The sequence below is a fragment of the Nomascus leucogenys genome, chromosome 22a (genome assembly GCF_006542625.1).
Source record: "Nomascus leucogenys isolate Asia chromosome 22a, Asia_NLE_v1, whole genome shotgun sequence".
Lineage (NCBI taxonomy): Eukaryota > Metazoa > Chordata > Mammalia > Primates > Hylobatidae > Nomascus > Nomascus leucogenys.
This window is the reverse complement of record NC_044402.1, coordinates 101,284,524-101,307,853: the sequence shown is the minus strand read 5'-3', so window position 1 is coordinate 101,307,853 and position 23,330 is coordinate 101,284,524. Positions and strand designations below refer to the sequence as shown.

General features: G+C 41.2%; 1 protein-coding gene across 1 annotated transcript in view; it reads left to right on the top strand.

The window, feature by feature from the left end:
• Positions 1 to 20,604, top strand: part of ORC2 (origin recognition complex subunit 2) — a 57,313-nt gene extending 36,709 nt beyond the window's left edge. Inside the window, exons 12-18 of the mRNA XM_003253909.4 lie at positions 1,504 to 1,636; positions 2,474 to 2,570; positions 7,579 to 7,725; positions 8,628 to 8,799; positions 15,588 to 15,649; positions 16,168 to 16,286; positions 18,202 to 20,604. Coding sequence (XP_003253957.1) covers positions 1,504 to 1,636; positions 2,474 to 2,570; positions 7,579 to 7,725; positions 8,628 to 8,799; positions 15,588 to 15,649; positions 16,168 to 16,286; positions 18,202 to 18,288 — 817 coding nt within the window. The 3' untranslated portion in view covers positions 18,289 to 20,604. The remainder of the gene's footprint in view (positions 1 to 1,503; positions 1,637 to 2,473; positions 2,571 to 7,578; positions 7,726 to 8,627; positions 8,800 to 15,587; positions 15,650 to 16,167; positions 16,287 to 18,201) is intronic.
• Positions 20,605 to 23,330: the final 2,726 nt, after the last annotated feature.

Here is a 23,330-nt window from a genome sequence, read left to right as displayed (position 1 = left end):
CCCCCATGCCCAGCCAATTTTTGTATTTTTAGTAGAGACAGGATTTCACCATGTTGGCCAGGCTGGTCTCGAATTCCTGGCCTCAAGTGATCCATCTGCCTCGACCTCCCAAAGTGCTAGGATTACAGGCGTGAGCCATCATTCCCGGCCAATAATAATTTTTAAAAAGAATAGTTTTTTTTTTAGGAAGGAAGAGGAAGAACTGGGATGGCTGAATCACTAAATATTGATTCCTGGCCTTGCACGGTAGCTCATGCCTGTAATCCCATCACTTTGAGAAGCTAAGGCAGGCACATCACCCGAGGTCAAGAGTTCGAGACCAACATGGTGAAACCCCGTCTCTACTAAAAATATAAAAATTAGCCAGGCATGGTGGTGGGTGCCTGTAATCCAGCTGCTCGGGAGGCTGAGGCAGGAGAATCGCTTGAACCCGGGAGGCGGAGGTTGCGGTGAGCTATGATGGTGCCACTACACTCCAGCCTGGGCGATAGAGCAAAAAAAAAAAATATTATTAATTAGTTAATTTTTTTTTACAGACACTGTCTTACTCTGTTGCCCTGGCTGGAGTGCAGTGGCACCATCATAGCTCACTGCAGCCTCAAACTCCTTGGCTTAAGTGATCCTCCCAGCTCAGCCTCCTGAGTAGCTGGAACTAGGCACCTGCCACCACACCCAGATAATTTTTTAATTTTTTTCTTCTTTTTTTTTTTCAAGATGGAGTCTCGCTCTGTCGCCCAGGCTGGATTGTGGTGGCGGGATCTCGGCTCACTGCAAGCTCTGCCTTCCGGGTTCACGCTATTCTCCTGCCTCAGCCTCCCGAGTAGCTGGGACTACAGGCGCCCGCCACTGCGCCCAGCTAATTTTTTTTTTTTCTATTTTTAGTAGAGACGGGGTTTCACCGTGGTCTCGATCTCCTGACCTCGTGATCCGCCCACCTCGGCCTCCCAAAGTGCTGGGATTACAGGTGTGAGCCACCATGCCTGACCTAATTTTTTTTTTAAATAAAAATATTTTTGGCTAGACATGGTGGCTCACACCTGTACCCAGCAATTTTGGGGGCCAAGGCAGGTGGATTACTTGAGCCCAGGAGTTCAAGACCAGCCTGGGCAACATGGCAAAAGCCCATCTCTAGTAAAAATATAAAAACTAGCCAGGTGTGGTGGTGCACAGCTGTAGCCCCAGCTTCTTGGGATACTGACGCTGAAGAGTTGCTTGAACCTGGGAGGCTGAGGTTGCAGTGAGCCAAGAGTGCCACTGGACTCCAGTCTGGGTGACAGAATGACTCTGTCTCAAAAAAAAAAAAAAAAAAGATACATATATATACATACATGAAAAACTTTTTTGCGTTTGCCTTCCCAAAATTCTGGGATTACAGGCTTGAGCCAGTGCGCCTACCCCTTTCCTGTATTTTTTATAAACTTAATTTAAGGAAACTGGTTGATAATAAAATTGGCAATAAGAGGTATTGAAGTTTAATTTCATGAATACTGTCTTTCCTAACAGCCTTGGGTTCAACATTGTGCTTTATGGTTTGGGTTCTAAGAGAGATTTACTAGAAAGGTTTCGAACCACTATGCTGCAAGATTCCATTCACGTTGTCATCAATGGCTTCTTTCCTGGAATCAGTGTGAAATCAGTAAGTTTCAAAAATGTTAAAGGGAAAAACATTATATCCTCTGCCAATTCATGCCCCCACATAAATGAGGATGGAGTATTAAAGAATTTTTGTTTTAGCCTTCACGGTAGTAGGATTGTATAGTGCTTAATACCATGTGTTTGGACTCAGAAGAATCTAGCTTTAAAACCATCTTTGAATGTCCTACATTGTAACTGACATGTATTAAAACTTAGGAAAATGTTAGCTTTGTTTACTACACTGAGTATCAGTGGTGCTTCTGAAGGAGGGAATTATGGGGTCTTCAGTTTTGTTATAAACTATGAAAAAGCTTTATTAGGCAAAAACTACATGCTGTGAAAATGCTTTAAAATGCAACAGGATGTAATGTGAAGACTGTAGTTTTACAATACATTTATCATAGATCATTTTTATTTCAAATGCTTAATATCTCTTTATCATTTGAACATGAAATCTTTTGGGTGCTGGATATTGAGCCATGTAGTATTCCTTTTTTAAAGTGTCTGTAGTGTTTGTGTCCTGTTTCCTTTGATAGAACTGTAGTTTTCTAATGTTTCTCACGTTCTTGGGAGCTTTTTCATTTGGTTTTGCTGCCCTCTTATATTACCTATTACCTTTACATCTTTGCTATTCTTTTCTGTTTTCTTTTAGCCACAACTTAGGCAAAAAACAATGAATTAGATATACTCAAGTACTAGTAGAATTTTTTAAAGTTATTTTTTAAACTTTCGGGAAATCCAAATTCATTTTTAATTTATAAAAAAAGGTTTGATTTTCTAGTTGTATATGACAATAAATTGTAATTAATGTGGTACCTCTTGCACATTCATGATATAGGTCCTGAATTCTATAACAGAAGAAGTCCTCGATCATATGGGTACTTTCCGCAGTATACTGGATCAGCTAGACTGGATAGTAAACAAATTTAAAGAAGGTAACATGAAGTAGATGCTCTGTAGTTTTAGGATAAAGTTAAGCATATACTTCTACTTATTCATGTATTTATATACATACAATATTATTATTATTATTTTTGAGACAGTCTCTCTGTTGCCCAGCCTGGAGTGCAGTGGTGCGATCATGGCTCACTGCAGCCTTGACCTTCTGGGCTCAAGCAGTTCTCCCACTTCAGCCTCTCAGGTAGCTCAGATCACAGGTGTGTGCCACTGTGCCCGGCTAATTTTTTATTATTTGTAGAGATGAGGTCTCGCTATGTTGCCCAGGATAGTCTTGAACTTCTGGGCTCAAGCAGTCCTCCTGCCTTTGCCTCCCAAAGGGCTGAGATTATAGGTGTGAGCCACCACACCTGGCCCAAAAAGATTATTTTAATAATGGCGTTTATCTTGGTGCTCTAAAAAAGTTTGTCCTTTTTCTATGAACTTTTTCCGTGAACTTAACAGGAAAGAAAAATGTTAGTCCCACTTTCTTAAGTTTGTATATCCAAAAGCCTCTTTCTGTTTATAAAACACTCCAAAAGTGCAGTGGCATGATTTTGGCTCACTGCAACCTCCGCCTCCCGGATTCAAGCAATTCTCCTGCCTCAGCCTCCCAAGTAGCTGGGATTACAGGTGTGCACCACCAAGCCCGGCTAATTTATTTCAGAATAATTTTCAGATTTTGTTTTGCTTGTGTAAAGTGCCTCCACTTGAGTGGTATTTTTATATTGTTTAATGTTTTTATAAAACATTATTTCTTGGCTGGGCACAGTGGCTGACACCTGTAATCCCAGCACTTTGGGAGGCCAAGCTGGGTAGGTCACCTGAGGTCAGGAGTTCGAGACCAGCCTGGCCAATATGGTGAAACCCCAGCTCTACAAAAATACAAAAAAATTAGCCAGGCGTGGTGGCACATGCCTGTAGTCCCAGCTACTTGGGAGGCTGGGGCAGGAGAATTGCTTGAGCCCAGGAGGCAGAAATTGCAGTGAGCCAAGATCATACCACTGCACTCCAGCCTGGGTGATAGAGTGAGACTCTATCTAAAAATAAATAAATAAATAAAACATTATTTCTTTATTCTGTGTACATATCATTACATTGGGATAATTTTATATACTAAGATCTCTGATTCTTTTGGTGTGAATGTTTTGGTTATGTCAGTATGTCAGAAAATTGGAAATAGTATTATATAGTCTCTGACAGTTAATTGCCATTTAGTAATGACTAAATTAAGACTTAAGAGAAGTAATTGAGAATGCCTAACTGCTTTGATGGATAATTTTTTTGATAATGACAATAATCCTAGCTCTGTTTCCATAGTACTTTTATCTTGTCAATATTCTAGCATGTTCTTTAGTTTTGTCTTCATTTTGTTTCCAACCTGAAAAGCTTTCTGTCCCAAATTTCCTTTCACACTTCTACACTCATTTTATCCGCAGTTCTTAAATGGACAGTATACTTTTTTTTTTTTTTTTTTTTTAACACAGTCTTACTCTGTCACCCAGGCTGGAGTCCAGTGGCACAGACACAGCTCACTACATCCTAAACCTCCTGGGCCCAAGTGATCCTCCCAACTCAGCCTCCCCGTTAGCTGGGACTACAGGCACACACCACCTGCCTGGCTATTGTTAAAATTTTTTGTAGAGATGGAGTCTCACTGTTGCCCAGGCTGGTCTCAAATTCCTAGGCCTCAAGGGATACTCCTGCCTGGGCCTTCCAAAGTGCTGGGATTACAGGCATGAGCCCAGCCAGACAATATACATTTTTATACCAACTCTACACATTTGAAAACAGGTAGAGTTGATTCTCATTATTCACAAATTCTATAATAGCAAATTTACCTGCTTGCTAACATTTATTTATAATCCCCAAATCAATATTCTTGGCACTTTTGCAAAGTGAAACATGGCACAGAGTGGCAAAAAGTTTGCATTGCCCAATGTACATATTCTAAGCAGAGGTCAAACAAGGCAATGCTTTGCCTTCTTGTTTCAACTCTCATACTATAAACAAGCATCCTTTTCGCAGTCTGTTCAGTGCTACGTTTTTCATTTTTCTGCTTTTGTGTTGGTGATTTGGCTGTTTAAAATGGCCCGCAAGCATAGTGTTAAAATGCTATCTAGTGTTCCCAAGCACAAGAAGGCTGTGATGTGCCTTGGGGAAAAAATACCTGTGTATATAAACTTCCTTCAGTTATGAGTTATAGTGTTCTTGACTGTGAGGTCCATGTTAATAGACCAACAGTGTATATTAAAAATAAAGTTGCCCTTAAGCTGGGTGCGGTGGCTCACGCCTGTAATCCCAGCACTTTGGGAGGCCGAGGCAGGTGGATCACTTGAGGTTAGGAGTTTGAGACCAGCCTGAGCAACATGGTGAAACCCTGTCTCGACAAAAAATACAAAAAATTAGCCCGTCCTGGTGGTGCGCACCTGTAATCCCAGCTAGTCGGGAGGCTGAGACAGGAGAATCGCTTGAACCTGGGAGTTGGAGGTTGCAGTGAGCCAAGATCACATCACTGGACTCCAGCCTGGGCAACAGAGCGAGATTCCGTCTCCAAAAAAAGTAAATAAATAAAAATAAAATTGCCTTTAAACAGAAACACACATAGAACAAAGTTATATATTGAACCTAACCCTGTATTTCCTCTGGGAACGGTGGTTCAGTATTCAATAATTCGGGATTTGCAGCAGCATAGAACTTAATATAATGAGAGTCAAGTATATATTTCCCAGAACCCTAAAACTACTGCATATGTGAACAGATCTTATTCATTGATTACGTAGGCATATAGTGAATTACTAGCAGGTTATCGTAAGACAAACAAATCTGTTTAGTTTGTTTTCAGTTCTTTCAACCTTATTATTTAATTAAAAATCAATTGCTGCAATATTTATTCCTTTAATAATTTTGGCTTGTTTTTCTGTATTGTCTTTAGTTTTCAACATAAGTTCTCCTACTTAAAGAATAATAGAAGCATTGCCTTTTATTCCCTTACCACAGATCCTTGTAAGAGCCCAATATTGTTCGTATGCTCATTAAAATGGATGCTTAAGTCATTTTATATTTGTGTGCGTCTGTGTGTATACATATGTTTGGTTTTGGGTGTTTTTGGTTTTGATACTGTTAAGTATGATGACTTCTAGATTTCAGGGAACTTGGGATTTTCACAATATATCATCTCAGAATCTTTGTCACTATATTGTCTCTCTTACCCATCTACCCCCGAGTAGAAGAGAAATTTACTTACTCTCTGAAAGACTTATACTCTATCACGTATGCCAAGTTTCCAGAGAGACTTATCAATACCTGTGGCTTTTAAATATACATTAAAAATAAAAGTTACCTGATTCTGCTGCCCTTTCACACTATTTTATTTTTCTATTTTCATACGGTTTCAGTATTTTTGAAGACATGTCCTGCCTTCTATTTTTTCTTTTTTTTTTTTTTACCTATTTCATTCTAATGTCTTTCCTCTGTGCTATCAGAACTGTATGCTTGATCACCTGTAACTTTCTTCTTGCCAAGCCCAGTGACCTTGGCTCATCCTTTATCTTGATCTCTGCTGTATTTGATAGTGTCAACAGCTCCATCCTCTAAATTCCTCCTTCACTGATTTTATAATTTATCTGAACTTCCTGATGCCTTGAGCAGTATCCTAACCCCCACCCCCCACCCACCCCTTTTTGGTCTCCTTTGGCTTTTGTGATAATCTGGGTTTTCTATATAATCTCTGAGAGCATTATGTATAATGCTTTCTGAGAACTCCTTTTGGTTTTTTTGGTATCCCTCCACTCCCACATTGTAATAAAACATGCATAGATTCACCTCCAATCTATTTTATACATCTTGCCTGTTTTCCATGCCTTATTTTTTTTTTTTTTTTTTTTTTTTTTTTGAGACAGAGTCTTGCTGTCGCCCAGACTGGAGTGCAGTGGCGCGATCTCAGCTCACTGCAGGCTCCGCCTCCCGGGGTTCACGCCATTCTCCTGCCTCAGCCTCCCGAGTAGCTGGGACTACAGGTGCCTGCCACCTCGCCAGGCTAATTTTTTGTATTTTTAGTAGAGACGGGGTTTCACTGTGTTAGCCAGGATGGTCTTGATCTCCTGATCTCGTGATCTGCCCACCTCGGCCTCCCAAAGTGCTGGGATTACAGGCGTGAGCCACCGCGCCTGGCCCCCATGCCTTATTAAAGCTGCTTTCTTTAGGCTGGGCACAGCGGCTCACACATGTAATACCACCACTTTAGGAGGCCGAGGCGGGTGGATGACTTGAGCTGACAAGTTTCAGACCAGCCTGGGCAACATGATGAAACCCCATCTCTACAAAAAATATAAAAATCAGCTAGGTGTGGTGGTACACGCCTATAGTCCCAGCTACTTGGGAGGCTGAGGTGGAAGGATGGCTTGAGCCCTGGATGTCAGGGTTGCAGTGAGCTGAGATCACGCCACTGCACTCTAGCCTGGACAAGAGAGCCAGAACTTGTCTTAAAAAACAAAACAAAACAAAAAGCTGCTTTCTGTAGGGCCTGACTTGAGTGCTAATCATGTCTTGTCTATTTTATGAGTAAATAACATATCTTCTCAAATAAATTACATACCCCTAAGCAATCATTATTTTATCCTATACTACTTTATTTTTTAATACCTAGGCATTGTGTGTGGTAGAGGAAATAATCACTGAAATATCACTAAAAATAATAATTGCAGCTGGACATGGTGGTTCACATCTGTGATCCTAGCACTTCGGGAGGCCAATTGAGTCCAGGAGTTCAAGACCAACCTGGGCAACTTAGTGAGACCCCATCTCTACCAAAAAAACAATTAGCCAGGCATGGTGGTATGTGCCTGTAGTTCCAGGTAATCGGGAGGCTGAGGTGGGAGGATTGCTTGAGCCCAGGAGTTGGAGGCTGCAGTGAGCTATGATTGTACCACTGCACTCTAGCCTAGGCAACAGAGTGAGACCCTCTAAATATAATAACAATAATAATTGGATTTCTTTTCTTTTTAGATTCTTCTTTAGAACTCTTCCTTCTCATCCACAATTTGGATAGCCAGATGTTGAGAGGAGAGAAGAGCCAGCAAATCATTGGTCAGTTGTCATCTTTGCATAACATTTACCTTATAGCATCCATTGACCACCTCAATGCTCCTCTCAGTAAGTTAAATGTTACTATTTTTCCTTCTAGAGATATCAGTGTCACAAGACAAATTCTATTAATGTAAATCAGAAAGTTTTTACTGTTTTTAGTATGCTTTTTCCCGTTTTACATGTTTAAAAACACAGGTTGCTAAAAAGGTGTTCTCAATCTAATTTAGAACATAATTTTTGGAAATAAAAATTCAGATACTAAATGAAGATGTTTTAGTCTAAAGTTAAATGGAGGGAAAAGACCCAACTATTATTTTGGTCTCTTTCTCTTCTTGTAATATTGCAACATTTATTTTATGAACTTAATTTATAGACTTTCTGATAATCCTATAGAAGAAAATGTTAAGGCCGGGCGCGGTGGCTCACGCTTGTAATCCCAGCACTTTGGGAGGCCGAGGCGGGCGGATCACGAGGTCAGGAGATCGAGACCACGGTGAAACCCCGACTCTACTAAAAAATACAAAAAATTAGCCGGGCGTGGTGGCAGGCGCCTGTAGTCCCAGCTACTCGGAGAGGCTGAGGCAGGAGAATGGCGTGAACCCGGGAGGCGGAGCTTGCAGTGAGCCGAGATTGCGCCACTGCACTCCAGCCTGGGCGACAGAGCGAGACTCCGTCTCAAAAAAAAAAAAAAAAAAAGAAGAAAATGTTAAAACATTACTAATTTTTTAAAAAGAATGCATTGGTAGTGCTAAGATTTTAATTTATTCTTAATGTGAAAATAAAGGTTCAGATGTTGGTTGAAAATGAAATTAGATTGTGAGTTACTGATTTAGATATGGAAGTGGCAAAAATGAAAAACTTGGATTCATTTTTATTTAATCCTTTCTCATTCTTTTGTAAAGGGGAATCTAGTAACATGACAATATGAAAATAATTTGTAATTCTTGTTTTCTTTGATCATGTGCTAGTGTGGGATCATGCAAAGCAGAGTCTTTTTAACTGGCTGTGGTATGAAACTACTACATATAGTCCTTATACTGAAGAAACCTCCTATGAGAACTCTCTTCTGGTAAAGCAGTCTGGATCCCTGCCACTTAGCTCCCTTACTCATGTCTTACGAAGCCTTACCCCTAATGCAAGGTAAGGATGAAAACCATATTTCTTTTTTAAAAACTATACATTTTAAGATGTACTACTAGGTTTTAATGGGGATACTGAAGTCCCTAGTTAGTTGAAGGATTAAGTGAAATTATAGTAATAATAGTTACTAGTACTGGATTATGGAGTAGGCAGACAAGTCAACAGTAGTCTATCAAATTGCCCAGTAATAAAGCGAAAATACCAGCTTTTTATTTCTTAATATATTTTGATATTTCTGAATATGAGCACCTGACTGGTCATAATGGAGAAAAAGCAGACTTTTCATGACTTTTACTTAAATTTTATGGTAATTTTTCATTACATATTGAACATTCCGATCCAAACAGTGAGTACTTTATATGCAATACCTCATTTGATCCTAACTAAGGTAGATAGTCAGTGGCACAAAGTCTTTGATCCAGATATGCCAGCTCCAAAACTCATGCTCTTAAACATCACTGTATAATGTCTCCAGTCAAGCCCTCACAGCAGCCTAACCTAGAGGCATATCTGAATTAATAAATGCAAGCTGGTTATAGCATAAGCCAGCAAAAAATAAATTGCATAATTAGCCGGACACAGTGGCCCACGCCTGTAATACCAGCACTTTGGGAGGCCAAGGCAGGCAGGTCACTTGAGATCAGGAGTTCGAGACCAGCCTGGCCGACATGGGGAAACCCCATCTCTACCAAAAATACAAAAATTAGCCGGGCACGGTGGCTCACGCTTGTAATCCCAGCACTTTGGGAGGCCAAGGCGGGCGGATCACGAGGTCAGGAGATCGAGACCACGGTGAAACTCCGTCTCTACTAAAAATACAAAAAAATTAGCCGGGCGTGGTGGCGGGCGCCTGTAGTCCCAGCTACTCGGAGAGGCTGAGGCAGGAGAATGGCGTGAACCCGGGAGGCGGAGCTTGCAGTGAGCCGAGACCGCGCCACTGCACTCCAACCTGGGTGACAGAGCGAGACTCCGTCTCAAAAAAAAAAAAAAAAAATTAGCCAGGTGTGGTGGCACACACCTGTAGTCCCAGCTACTGAAGAGGCTGAGGCCGGAGAATTGCTTGAACCCAGGAGGCAGAGGTTGCAGTGAGCTGAGATTGCACCACTGCACTCCAGCCTGCGCAACAGAGCGAGACTCTGTCTCAAAAAAATAAGAAAGAAATTGCATAATTAGCCTGTTGAAAGAAGCTTTTAGTAACAAACTTTACCCCCTGACAAAAGCATAAAATTATAGAATTATATTTAACAAGATGACGTGTTGAAAAATAACAAACCTTGCTGAGGATAGATAATTAAGAGCTGGATAGATGAAAAGAAATATTGTGTTCTTGGGTGGGTAGATTAAATATTATAAGAGTAGCAATTCTTTCCAAGTTAGAAATGTGTTAGACTTGCCAGGCACAGTGGCTCAAGCCTGTAATCCCAACACTATGCGAGGCTAAGGCAGGAGGATTGCTCCAGCTAGGACCTTGAGACCAGCCTGGGCAACATAGAGAGACTCCATCTCTACAAAAAATTTTAAAAATCAATTGAGTATGGTGGTGTACACCCATAGTCTCAGCTGAGGAGGCTGAAGGGAGCCAAGATTGTGCCACTGCACTCCAGCCTGGGTGATAGAGCAAGACCCTGTCTCCAAAAAAACAGGTATTAGATCTATAAATTAGTCAAAATGTAAATGAATTTTTTTGTTTTAAATTTGAAAGAAAATTTAGTTTCCTAAAGAATAAACAGTCGGCTGGGTGTGGTAGCTCACACCTGTAATCCCAGCACTTTGGGAGGCCGAAGCGGGTGGATCAGTTGAAGTCAGGAGTTCGAGACCAGCCTGGTTAACATGCTGAAACCCTGTCTCTACTAAAAACACAAAAATTAGCCGGACTTGGTGGTGCACACCTGTAATCCCAGCTACTTGGGAGGCTGAAGCGGGAGAATCGCTTGAAGCCAGGAGGCAGAGGTTGCAGTAAGCCAAGATCGCGCCACTGCACTCCAGCCTGGGTGACAGAGTGAGCCTCTGTCTCAAAAAAAAAAAAGAAAAAGAAAAAAGAAAAAGAAGAGGAAACAAGCAAGTCTAGCAGAGACAATTTCTTTTTTTGTTTTTAAAGAGCAACGAAGGAACACTTGTGGTCAAGATGGCATAATACTTTTCACTCTTTTCTTTCATCCCCTCTTGTTCCAAACACACAGCATAATAGACAAAATTTAAAAATAAATACCCTGGCTCAAAATACAAACATCTCAATGCAACAGAATGATAAATCAGTGAGCAGAGTTGAAGCCACAGCACAGCTGCATTCTAGGTTTAGAAGCAGCATTGGCAGCCAGGGTTTTGACTTATATGGGATGATAGTAGTGTGACGATATATATTGTCCAAACCAGATATTTTCGTTTAGGACAAATGCTGAACTGAACAGATGTTCATTGTAGAAATAAAACCATATAAAATACATAGCGTTCAAATGTATATATCAATATGAATAAAAGTTTAAAATGTGCATGAAATTAGGTCTTTTTAGGTACTAAAAATAATAAAAAATAATTAGGTACCAACCCTGGAGAAGAATAAAGGGGAACAGATAGAGGATGGTGTACACAGGGACTTAGGGGATATCTTTTTTTAATCTCCCTAGCAATTTATTTTCCATTTATTTTTCTTTTACCTGTGTGTTTGTGGTGGAGGGATTAACTTTTTGTTGTGAGATGATTATAGATTCAGAAGAAGCTACAAAAATACATTCAGGGAAGTCTCATGTACCCTCCTCCCAAAGCACCAACTTCCACCAACCACCACCATCTCATATAAACACAGTACAGTATCAGAACCAAGAAACTGACATTGTTATAAGCCCATCCATATTTGGATTTCACTATTATACATGCTGCACTCGTGTGTGTGTGTAAAGTTCTGTGCACTTTTGTCACTTGTAGCCTTGTATGACTACCACCTCCATGTATACACTCAGCTGTACCATCACCACAAGACTCAAATGTTAACTCTCAAATGCTAATTTTAATGAATGTTGTTACTCTGTAAAGCTGATTTGAACACTGAAGATAAGATTAGCATTCAACTTGGCTGGGCATAGTGGCTCACCCCTATAATTCTACTACTTTGGGAGCCTGAGGAGAGAAGATTGCATGAGGCCAGGAGTTTGAGACGAACCTGGGCAACATAGACCCCATCTCTACAAAAAGTAAAAATAAAGCCTTGCATTAATATTGAAATATGCAGGCTGGGCACGGTGGCTTATGCTTGTAATCTCAGCACTTTGAGAGGCTGAAGCAGGCAGATCGTTTGAGGTCAGGAGTTCGAGACCAGCCTGGCCAACATGGTGAAACCGCATCTCTACTAAAAATTAAAAAATTAGCTGGGCATGGTGGTGCATGCCTGTAATCCCAACTACTCGGGAGGCTGAGGAGGGAGAATCGCTTGAACCCAGGAGGTAAAGGTTGCACTGAGCCAAGATCACACCACTGCACTCCATCCAGCCTGTGCAACAGAGTGAGACTCTGTCTCAAAAAAAAAAAAAAAAAAAAAAAAAAGGCCAGGCACAGTGGCTCACGCCTGTAATCCCAGCACTTTGGGAGGCTGAGGCAGGCGGATCATGAGGTCAGGAGATCGAGACCATCCTGGCTAACATGGTGAAACCCCATCTCTACTAAAAAATTAGCCGGGCGTGGTGGCAGGCACCTGAGGTCCCAGCTGCTCAGGAGGCAAAGGCAGGAGAATGGCGCAAACCCGGGAGGCGCAGCTTGTGGTGAGCCGAGATCACACCACTGCACTCCAGCTTGGGCGACAGAGCCAGACTCCGTCTCAAAAAAAATAAAAATAAAAAAATTGGAATAGGCCATTAAATGGTTATCTAATGAAATTTTTTGATGGAATTGGGGACAAAGTCTTCATTCTGTTTTGTTATTACTAATAATAAAAGTCCTTAACTGCTGAAGGACTGTTGGAAGTTGCTGTGTGTAAAGTTGAGGGTCCATGCAGTGTGAGAACTCACAACATTAAATATGGCACTGGCTACTCTAATGCAAGTTTTTTTTTTGAGATGGAGACTCATGGCGTCGCCAAGGCTGGAGTGCAGTGGCAAGATCTCGGCTCACTGCAGTCTTCCTCTCTGGGGTTTAAGGAATTTTCATGCCTCAGTGTCCCACAAGTAGCTGGGACTAGAGGCATGCACCACCACACCTGGCTAAATTTTTGTATTTTTAGTAGAGATGGAGTTTCACCATGTTGGGCAGGCTGGTCTTGAACTCTTGACCTCAAGTGATCCACCCACCTTGACCTCCCAAAGTGCTGGGATTACAGGCATGAGCCACCATGCCCAGTCTAATGCAAGTATTTTTTAGTTTGTCTATGTGCTAGCCTCAACATTTTCTTATTTAAACTATTTTGAAATTTTGCTTGATTCTGCAAACTCCAATATCATTTAGACTTGACTTGGTATGTGATTGAATAAAAATTTTAACCAAAGTTCAGCTCTGGAGTTAGTAGTAGTACCTAGTTAAAAAGTAGTCATTGAGGGCCAGATGCGGTGGCTCACTCCTATAATCCTAGCACTTTGGGAGGCTGAAGTGGGCGGATCACTTGACGCCAGGAGTTCAGCCTAGCCAACATGGTAAAACCTCCACTCTACTAAAAATATAAAAAATTGGGTCAGGCGCGGTGGCTCACGCCTGTAATCCCAGCACTTTGGGAGGCTGAGGCGGGTGGATCATGAGGTCAGGAGATCGAGACCATCCTGGTTAACACAGTGAAACCCCATCTCTAATAAAAATACAAAAAATTAGCCAGGCGCAGTGGCTACTCGGGGTGCTGAGGCAGGAGAATGGTGTGAACCTGGGAGGCGGAGCTTGCAGTGAGCCGAGATTGCGCCACTGCACTCCAGGCTGGGCGAAAGAGCGAGACCCTGTCTCAAAAAAAAAAAAAAAATTAGCTGGGTGTGGTGGTGTCCACCTGTAATCCCAACTACTCAGGAGTCTGAGGCATGAAAATCGCTTGAACCTGGGAGGCCAAGGTTGCAGTGAGCCAAGATCGCACCACTGCACTCCAACCTGGGCAACAATGAGATTCTGTCTCAAAAACAAAAAAAAAGTGTTCATTGAGATGATCCAAAATATGATTATAGTAATTGTTTTCTGGACCTGCATAACAATGAAAATGCATGTAAGTTTTGAATTTTTGGCATACCCAAGGACTGATGGGAGTCTTAGTTTGTGTAACACTGCTTCTAACCCCATAATTCTACTTGGTTCACTCTTCCATGGAATAATTCAAAATACGAAGAAATAAGTACAGTTTTATTTAGTGCTGAATTAATTTTTCTGTATCCAGTCATCCATTAAGAGTTATTTTTAATCTAAAATTAGAAATAACGTAAACATCCAAACCAATAGGGAAATGGTAAGTTTATGGTACATGGTAGATAAGCAGCTGTTAAAACTTCCTTAAGTTCTTCTTACATGTGGCAAAAAAAAAAAGAAAAGAAAAACTTGTTTAGGAGAAGTTTTAAAGATATGGGAAAAATCAGGCCGAGGCGGGTGGATCACCTGAGGTCGGGAGTTCAAGACGAGCCTGACCAACATGGCGAAACCTCGTCTCTACTAAAAATACAAAATTAGCTGGGGTGGTGGCGCATGCCTGTAATCCCAGCTACTTGGAGGCTGAGGCAGGAGAATCGCTTGAACCCGGGAGACAGAGGTTGCGGTAAGCCAAGATCACGCCATTGCACTCCAGCCTGGGCAACAAGAGCGAAACTGTCTCAAAAAAAAAAAAAGACAAGGTAAGAATCAAAAAGTGAAGAAGCAAGGTATAAAGTGGTATATGCAGTATATAAATATGTGAATTTATGTTATTTCCACCTGCCTCGTTCCACAAAGATTTGAGATAACAGCATACCCAGTATGATTGCAACACCAAGTGTTAATGGATATGGGATTGATAGTTTTCTCTTTAGATGTTATTCTGTATTCCAACTTTTCTACCAACACTAACCTAAAAAGTAAGAAAAAAATACTTTCATATTTTATTTTTTTGAGACATGGGGTCTGTCGCTCAAGTATAGCCTCAAGCTCCCAGGCTCAAGTGATCTTTGCACCTCAGCCTCCCGAGTAGCTGAGACCATGGGCGCATACCACTATGCCTGGCTAATTTTTTAATTTTTTATAGAGACAGAGTCTCACTATATTGCCCAGAGTTGTCTCAAACTCCTGGGCTCAAGCAGTCCTCCCACCTCAGTCTCCCAAAGGGGTGAGATTATAGGTGTGAGGCACCACACTCAGCATATATTTTTCTTTAGAAGAAATAAAACAGCGGGCCGGGTGCGGTGGCTCACGCCTGTAATCGCAGCACTTTGGGAGGCCAAGGCAGGTGGATCACGAGATCAGGAGATCAAGACCATCCTGGCTAACACAGTGAAACCCCGTCTCTACTAAAAATACAAAAAAATTAGCCAGGCGTGGTGGCGGGCACCTGTAGTCCCATCTACTTGGGAGGCTGAGGCAGGAGAATGGCGTGAACCTGGGAGGCAGAGCTTGCAGTGAGCCGAGATCACGCCACTGCACTCCAGCCTGGGCAACAGAGCGAGACTCTGTCTCAAAAAAAAAAAAAAAAGAAAGAAAAAAGCTTTCTGTTTAAGTAGGCAAGGATAGGATATTCCTTGGAGGAACAGAAGATAATGCAGATAGGCCAAGTACTTGACATTTTCTTTGTGTATTTTACTATTAGTTGTTACCTTTTGATGTTAACATTTTGGATTTAAATTCCTGTTTTTTGTTTTGTGTTTTTTTAGGGGAATTTTCAGGCTACTAATAAAGTACCAGCTGGACAACCAGGATAACCCATCTTACATTGGTATCCAATATTTATGACATTCAATTGTGTAATTTTTGTTTTACTCCGTACATTTCCTTTCTCTGGAATTTAATGACAGCAGTGCAGTTTTTCACAGCAGTGAGTAAGTGGTCACTCATGATGGGTTATGTCTGCCACATAGCAAATTTTCAAGCAGCTCTACAGATCCACTGCTGAGCAAGGTGTTTGCTAACACAAATTGAAAGACAAACCCAGCTTACTTTAAAAATTTTCTGTGCTAACTATGGATGTGTATCTGCCAATTACGTATTTTTCATATTCTAGGCATCTTAGGAGATTTTCTTCCCCTTTGGCAAAAATGATTTCAACAAACATTTTAATAATTGTTCTGCTCTCATGACTTACTTGTTCCTTCTTTAAAAGTCCTATCAATACTTGTTCACTGCTCTGGGATAACATGCAAATAGCACTTTTATTCTGTTCTTTTGTATGAGTGTTTGTATACTGGGTCACGTCTTAAGTGCTGACTTATGTTCATATCCTTTTGAACTTGCCAGGCCTTTCTTTTCAAGATTTTTACCAGCAGTGTCGGGAGGCATTCCTCGTCAATAGTGATCTGACACTCCGGGCCCAGTTAACTGAATTTAGGGACCACAAGCTTATAAGAACAAAGAAGGTAAGACTCCACTATTGTAGCATTGTATGCCAGGAATAGTCCGTATCATTTACTTAAGGACACATATACCTTTGACATAGACCTGATTTTGAAATTGATGTTCCATGTTGAGTCACAGAGATTCATTTAGGGGATGTGCCATTTGAGTGTGTAGAAAGAGCCATGGCAGAAGTACCCTGCTTCAGAGCAGAGCAGAAAACTCCTCATATATTCTAGTCCAGAGTAATACGCAATTAGAAACATGGTGTGAGTCAAATAATTCTGTTCTTTTGCTTTTTCCCTCTTGCTTATTCATTAATTTGGTCTATATTTATTGAGTACTAACTACATAGATATTGCACTAAGTATTAAGATACAGTAGTAAGCAAAAACCTGATTGCTTTTCTTATGGAGCTTAAAGTCTAATGGGGGAGATGGACATTAGTCAAGTAATCGCACACATAACATTTTAACTGTAAGGAAGTCCTATGATTAGAAGGTACACAGTTCTGAAAGAGTTTATTTAACTAGGTGGATTTGACCTAATTATGGATAGATATCAGAAGAGACCACTGAGCTGAGATCTAAAGGAAGACTAGGAGGCCAGGCGTGGTGGCTCATGCCTGTGATCCCAGCACTTTGGGAGGCCGAGGTGGGTAGATCATTTGAGCCCAGGAGTTCGAGACCAGCCTGGCAACACAGGAGACCCTGTCTATGAAAGAAAAAAAAAAAAAAAAAAAAAAAGAGCTGGTTGTGGTGGCACGCACCTGTAGTCCCGGCTGCCCAGGAGGCTGAGGTGGGAGGATCACTTGAGCCTGGGAGGTGAAGGCTGCAGTAAGCCATGATCGTGCCACCGCACTCCAGCCTGGGCAACAGAGTGAAACCCTATTCCAAAAAGAACAAAACACACACACTGAAAGAGCAACATTTTAGGGAGACAGATGATGAATTCATGATCTTAATCAGTTTAGACAACTCTGTTTGAGGTTCCTTTGAGATTTCCAAATGGAAATGTCAACTATGCAGTTGGATACCTAGGACAAGAAACCAGAGGAAAGATCTGGGTTAGAGAGAGAAGATTATGATTCTTATGTATTTATATTATAACTGAAACCAGGCATTGGGGGTACTACCTAAAGGGAGGACATTTAGTGAGAATAGAGAGCTAGGAGATAAGGCCAGAAGTCTGACATTTAGCAAAAGTAAAGGATAAGCCTGCAGAGGTGAGAGAAACAGCCAGAGACCTAGGAAGAAAACCAGGATGTGATGTCACAGAAGCCAAGAGACGCATGTTTTAATGCAGAGAAAACAGCAGTGTCAGATGCTGCTGAGAGGCCAAAAAGATGAAGACTGAAAATATCTGTGAGATTTAGGAATATAAAATTCCTGATGGTCTAAGCAAACGATGTGATAATGGGAACAGTAGCTCAGTTGAACTGTGTTGAATGAGAAGTGTGGAAATGGAGACTGCCATCATAGCCAACTCGCTTGGAGAAGTGCAGAGATAATGTGATAGATGGAGAGGAATGAAGATGTCTAGTGAGGGTTACTGAAAAATTGGACATACTTGAATGTATTAAATATTTAAAAGCCAACAGGGAAGGATCTTGTTGAAAGGAGGAAGAAAGGACACAGACATCAATAGTGTTAGATTCTAAACAGGGCAGGAAGGTGAAGAATGATCTAAAGCACAATGAAAAAAATAAATACCCACCTACCCACCCTCTAGTTGTCTTTTCCACTATAAGGCTGTTTAACTATAACTCCATATATTTAAGTATATGTGACTGTGTGCCCTTTTGCCTTAATTTTTATACTTACATATTTAAAATATTACATCAAAGAAATAAATTCATTTTTTCTTTAGCCTCTACAATAGAAGAGTTCATATACCTCTTATGAATGACTAACGTACAGGTATTCTTAAATCTTTCAGGGAACTGATGGAGTAGAGTATTTATTAATTCCTGTTGATAATGGAACATTGACTGATTTCTTGGAAAAGGAAGAAGAGGAGGCTTGAAGCTTTCCTTTATTCTTGAACCTCCCATGGAAGGGTTGTACCCCAGCTGCCACTCCTCTAGTTGAAAGTGTTGTGTTTACATCTGACATTAAATTATTTTTCCAGCATACAAGATTTAAATTTGGGAAGTGGGGGGATGTCCTCAGTTAGAACTTTTGATCAGCCTGGCTGGTACCGTCTAGTACTATGCAGCGGTCCTCAAGTTGGAGAAAATGTGCCTTTCATTCATTACCTCTCTGGAGACTTCTTGCTGGAATGAACAGTGTGCTCAGGGACTATTTGGAACTGGATGTTTTTGAATTATTTTATACTTAGAGATATTCTGAATTTTTTGAGGGCCTTTTAACACTCCCCGAGCTGATTGTTTGCAAGTGTGTTTGTTCCAGAGTGTGGAAGTATAAAGACATGGGCATCACGTAAATTGGCTTTGTTTGCTATTCTGTGTGTCAGAACCAACTAGTGTAATGGAGAGGGCAGGTCATCTCTTACTGTTTCTAAAACAACTTAAAAGGTATAGATTGGGAAGAGGTGAGTGATCCAGCTTTCTCCTTTTGGATTGAGGCTATGTACTTGGTGGGGGCAGGGGAGGGAATATATTATAATACTATTCAGTTGGGATAATGGGAAAAACAGAGTATATAGGGTATCTACCCAGCCTAGAAAGCACAGGAACAATACGTCATATATTTGGAACAGTTAATGTCTGTGTCATAACCTTCATGATACCAGTGAGAAGCCAGGCTAGAGAAATAAAATCCTGAATTACATTTTAGTAATTGTTTTCAAGACAACAAAAAATAAAACATTTCATTATTCTTGTATATTGACATATTTTTCTTTTCTTGAATAACATGCAGGTGAGTAGCATATTAATGGCTGGCTGTAAATTAATCTTGATTCCTCTGTCAAGTAGACCTAAAACTCACTGTAAGATATTTCAGTTTTTTCCTTAAAGTGATGATTTCAAGCCTCCTAAATATTTGCACGAGACTTTTTTCTTAGGAAAGAAAAAAGGCTCACCTTGGCTACTGTTGTCAGCTTACAGTCATCACATACCCCCTGAAATATTTGACACTTGGAAATGAAGTTCTTCCTGAAAATATCACTGCAATAAAATATGTACTACATCAGCATTTCTCACTCATTTCTTATCTTGTAAACCTCTTTGATGAAAATATTTCCAAAAATCCTTGGAATTTTTAAATAATTTTTCTTGTGGCATATAATTAAGTAATTTTGGCCAGGCATAATGGCTTATGCCTGTAATCACAACACTTTGGGAGGCCAAGGCAGGAGGATCTCTGGAGCACAGGAGTTTAAGAACAGCCTGGGCAACATAGTGAGACCTTGTCTCTACAAAAAATTTAAAAAATCATCTGGGCATGGTGGCCCATGCCTACAGTCCTAGCTGCTGTGGAGGCTGAGGCAGGAGGATCGCTTGAGCCCAGGGGTTTAAGATTACAGTGAGCTACAACTGTGCCACTGCACTCCAGTCTGGATGCAGAGCAAGACCTTGTCTTTTTTTTTTTTTAATGCACTTTTTTAAAAAGTAATTTTATGTTAAGTCCATGGGCTTAGTCTTTTTTTTTTTTTTTTTTTTTTTTTTTAAGATGGAATTGCACTGTCATCCAGTCTAGAGTGCAGTGGCGTGATCTAAGCTCACAGCAGCCTCCGCCCTCCTGGGTTCAAGTGATTCTCGTGCCTCAGCCTCCTAAGCTGGGACTACAGGCACACGCCACCACGCCTGGCTAGTTTTTGTATTTTTAGCAGAGATGGGGTTTCACCATGTTGGCCAGGCTGGTCTCGAATTCCTGACCTCAAGTGATCCTGCCTCAGCCTCCCAAAGTGCTGGGATCAGGGGTGAGCCACTGTGCCTGGCCAAGGGCTTAGTCTTAAATATAACCTCTAGTCAAAATGTTTAAACAAATTTGTACATGAATGTGATTTAAAAAATTTTTTTAATAGTACCAAAGGATATTCAGTGAAAGTGAGTTTCCTGCCTACTCCCTGATCCACCCAGTTCTTTAGGCAACCACTGATAGCATTTTCTTAAGATATCGTCTATGCATATGTAAAAGTATCTGTCTTTCTCCTTTTAAAAACACAATTGGTAATATATCATACTTGCTGGTTTGCACCTTGCTTTTTTTGCTTAATATATCTAGTTTATAATGACCTAATGTGCAAATTTTTGCATCTGCCCTAAATATCGACTGGTTTATTTTTATAATTTTTGTGTCTATACTATTTGCAAGCAGTATGTGTCAGTAGACTTTATTATTAATAAATAAAAGCCAATTTGGATAGAATCACTTTGTAAATTTGTAGTGCTGGTTTTTTACTAAAAATATTTTTAAGTTCTTCAAAAGAAGTTTTATGAGTGCATCTTACAGATCTGGTGAAGATCTTGGCACATTATTGTATGCTGTTTGTTGACTTGTGTCCGCATCGGTGTCCCTGAGGCTCTAGCAGTTATGTCTTGACTGCTAAGGCTCTAATTTCTTCTACTGTGTTAACTTGCTTCTGGCAAGATTGAACAGACCTACTGAAACCTTGAAAGGTTTTCTGGGTACTCTTAATAAAATCGCAAAAAAAAAAAAAAAAAAAGGTACAGGAGATGTCAAACATTTATTGTTTATAAATTTGCCACAGTGCTGAATTTATTGTGCAAGGACTGCTAAATTAGTTCTCACAGTAGTCCAGAAACTAGACTTTCTTAGCATCGTTTGTTATTTTAATACATGATCACTTCACTCATATAAAAGATTAGTGGAAACAGGTGCGGTAGCTCACACCTGTAATCCCAGCATTTTGGGAGGCCAAGGCAGGCCAATCTCTTGAGGCCAGGAGTTCAAGACCAGCCTGGCCAACATGGCGAAACCCTGTCTCTACTAAAAATACAAATAATTAGCTGGGCGTGGTGGCACGCACCATGTAGTCCCAGCTACTCAGAAGGCTTAGGTGGATCGATCATTTGAGCCCAGGAAAGCTGAGGCTGTAGTGAGCTGTGATCATGCCACTGCACTCCAGCCTGGTGGCTAACAGAGTGAGACCCTGTCTCAAAATAAAAGATCAGTTGGTTTGGGGGCCGATAAATAGGTTTTGCCTAACTTAAACAAAATAGAAGTTTACTCTTTTTGTTCCAGCTAATTCAAATGTGAAGGCAGTGGCATTGTTCAGAATGTACTTTTTATATTCTATGAAGTCAAATTACTCTTCCAGCATAATCCTGAATAGCCTAAATTTGAACACTTACTACACAAAAGGCAATAGTTGTGAGGATATGAAGGTGAAATATGAAATGTCTATAAGTGTTTGTTTTTGAGACAGGGTCTCTGTCACCCAGGTTAGAGTGCAGTGGTGCCATCTCAGCTCACTGCAGCCTTGACCTCCTGGGCTCAAGTGATCCACCCACCTCATCCTCCTGAGTAGCTGGTACTACAGGAGGCACGCACCACCACACCTGGCTTTTTTTTTTTTTTTTTCTGTAGAGATGGGGTTTCACCATGTTGCCTAGGCTGGTCTTGAACTCCTGGGCTCAAGTGATCCACCCACCTGGGTCTCCCAAAGTGCTGGGATTAACAGGTGTGAACCACCTCACCCAGCCTATGAGGTTTTAATAGCATAAGTTATAGCATCCTTAATGTGTTGAATAAGGCAAATTTGAAAAGATTGATGCTATGGAAAATATAACTTTAAGCATGAGTACAATACAAAGCTCATTACTAAATTTTCATACCAATTTTTATATTTATCACTGGCCCCAGGCTTCCCAAGTATTTAGGGTCAACATCTTTACCTTTGCTACCCAAAGTGTAGGTCTTAAAATGGCAGCATTTGCCTGGCACAGTGGCTCATGCCTGTAATCCCAGCACTTTGGGAGGCTGATACGGGTGGATCACTTGAAGTCAGGAGTTCTAGACTACCCTGGCCAACAAGGTGAAACCCCATCTCTACTAAAAATACAAAATTAGCTGGGCATTGTGGCGAACGCCTGTAATCCCAGCTATTTGGGAGGCTGAGGCAGAATTGCTTCAACCTGGGAGGCGGAGGTTGTAGTGAGCTGAGATCGTGCCACTGGCACTCCAGCCTGGGTGACAGAGTGAGACTCTGTCTCACAAAAAATAAAAAAAAAATAAGGCCAGGTGTGGTGGCTCACGCCTGTAATCCCAGCACTTAGGGAGGCCAAGGCGGGTGGATCACCTGAGGTCAGGAGTTCGAAACCAGCCTGACTAACATGGAGAAACCCTATCTCCACTAAAAATGCAAAATTACCTGGGCCTGGTGGCACATTCCTGTACTGCCAGCTACTCGGGAGGCTGAGGCATGAAAATCACTTGAACCCGGGAGACGGAGGTTGTGGTGAGCCAAGATCACGCCGTTGCCTTCCAGTCTGGGCAACAAGAGTGAAACTCTGTCTCAAAAAAAAAAAAAAAAAAAAAAAAAAAAGGCCAGGCTCAGTGGCTCACGCCTGTAATCCCAGCACTTCGAGAGGCCAAGGCAGGAGGATTCCCTGAGCTCAGGAGCTCAAGAGCAGCCTAGGCAGTGTAGCAAAACCTGGTCTTTACAAAAGTAAACATTTTTTTAATTTGAAAAAATTAGTCAGTAGGGGGTGGGTGGTAGCAGGTGCCTGTAGGCCCAGCTACCCAGGAGACTGAGGAGGGAGGGTCACTTGAGCCTAGGAGTTTGAAGCTGCAGTGAGCTATGATCACACCACTGCACTGCAGCCTAGGTGACAGAGCAAGACCTTGTCTCTAAATAAAAAAGAAAGAAAAGGGAGGGAGATTAGGATTTTGCTTTCGGACTGGTTAAAGGAGGGCAGGAGAACTCAGATTGTTTCCTGAGGCCTGCCCCTGAGGCTTAGCACACCTAAAAGACTATAACAAGGGCTAGAGGAGTTATAAGCCAGGAACTGTGCAGAAACACGTATATATGTATGTTTTATATATAATATATGTATATTTTAACACCCCACATATTAAAAATCCAGATTTCCTTTGCCCCTGAAAGATCAGGAAGACTTGGCCACGCTGGACCTTCAT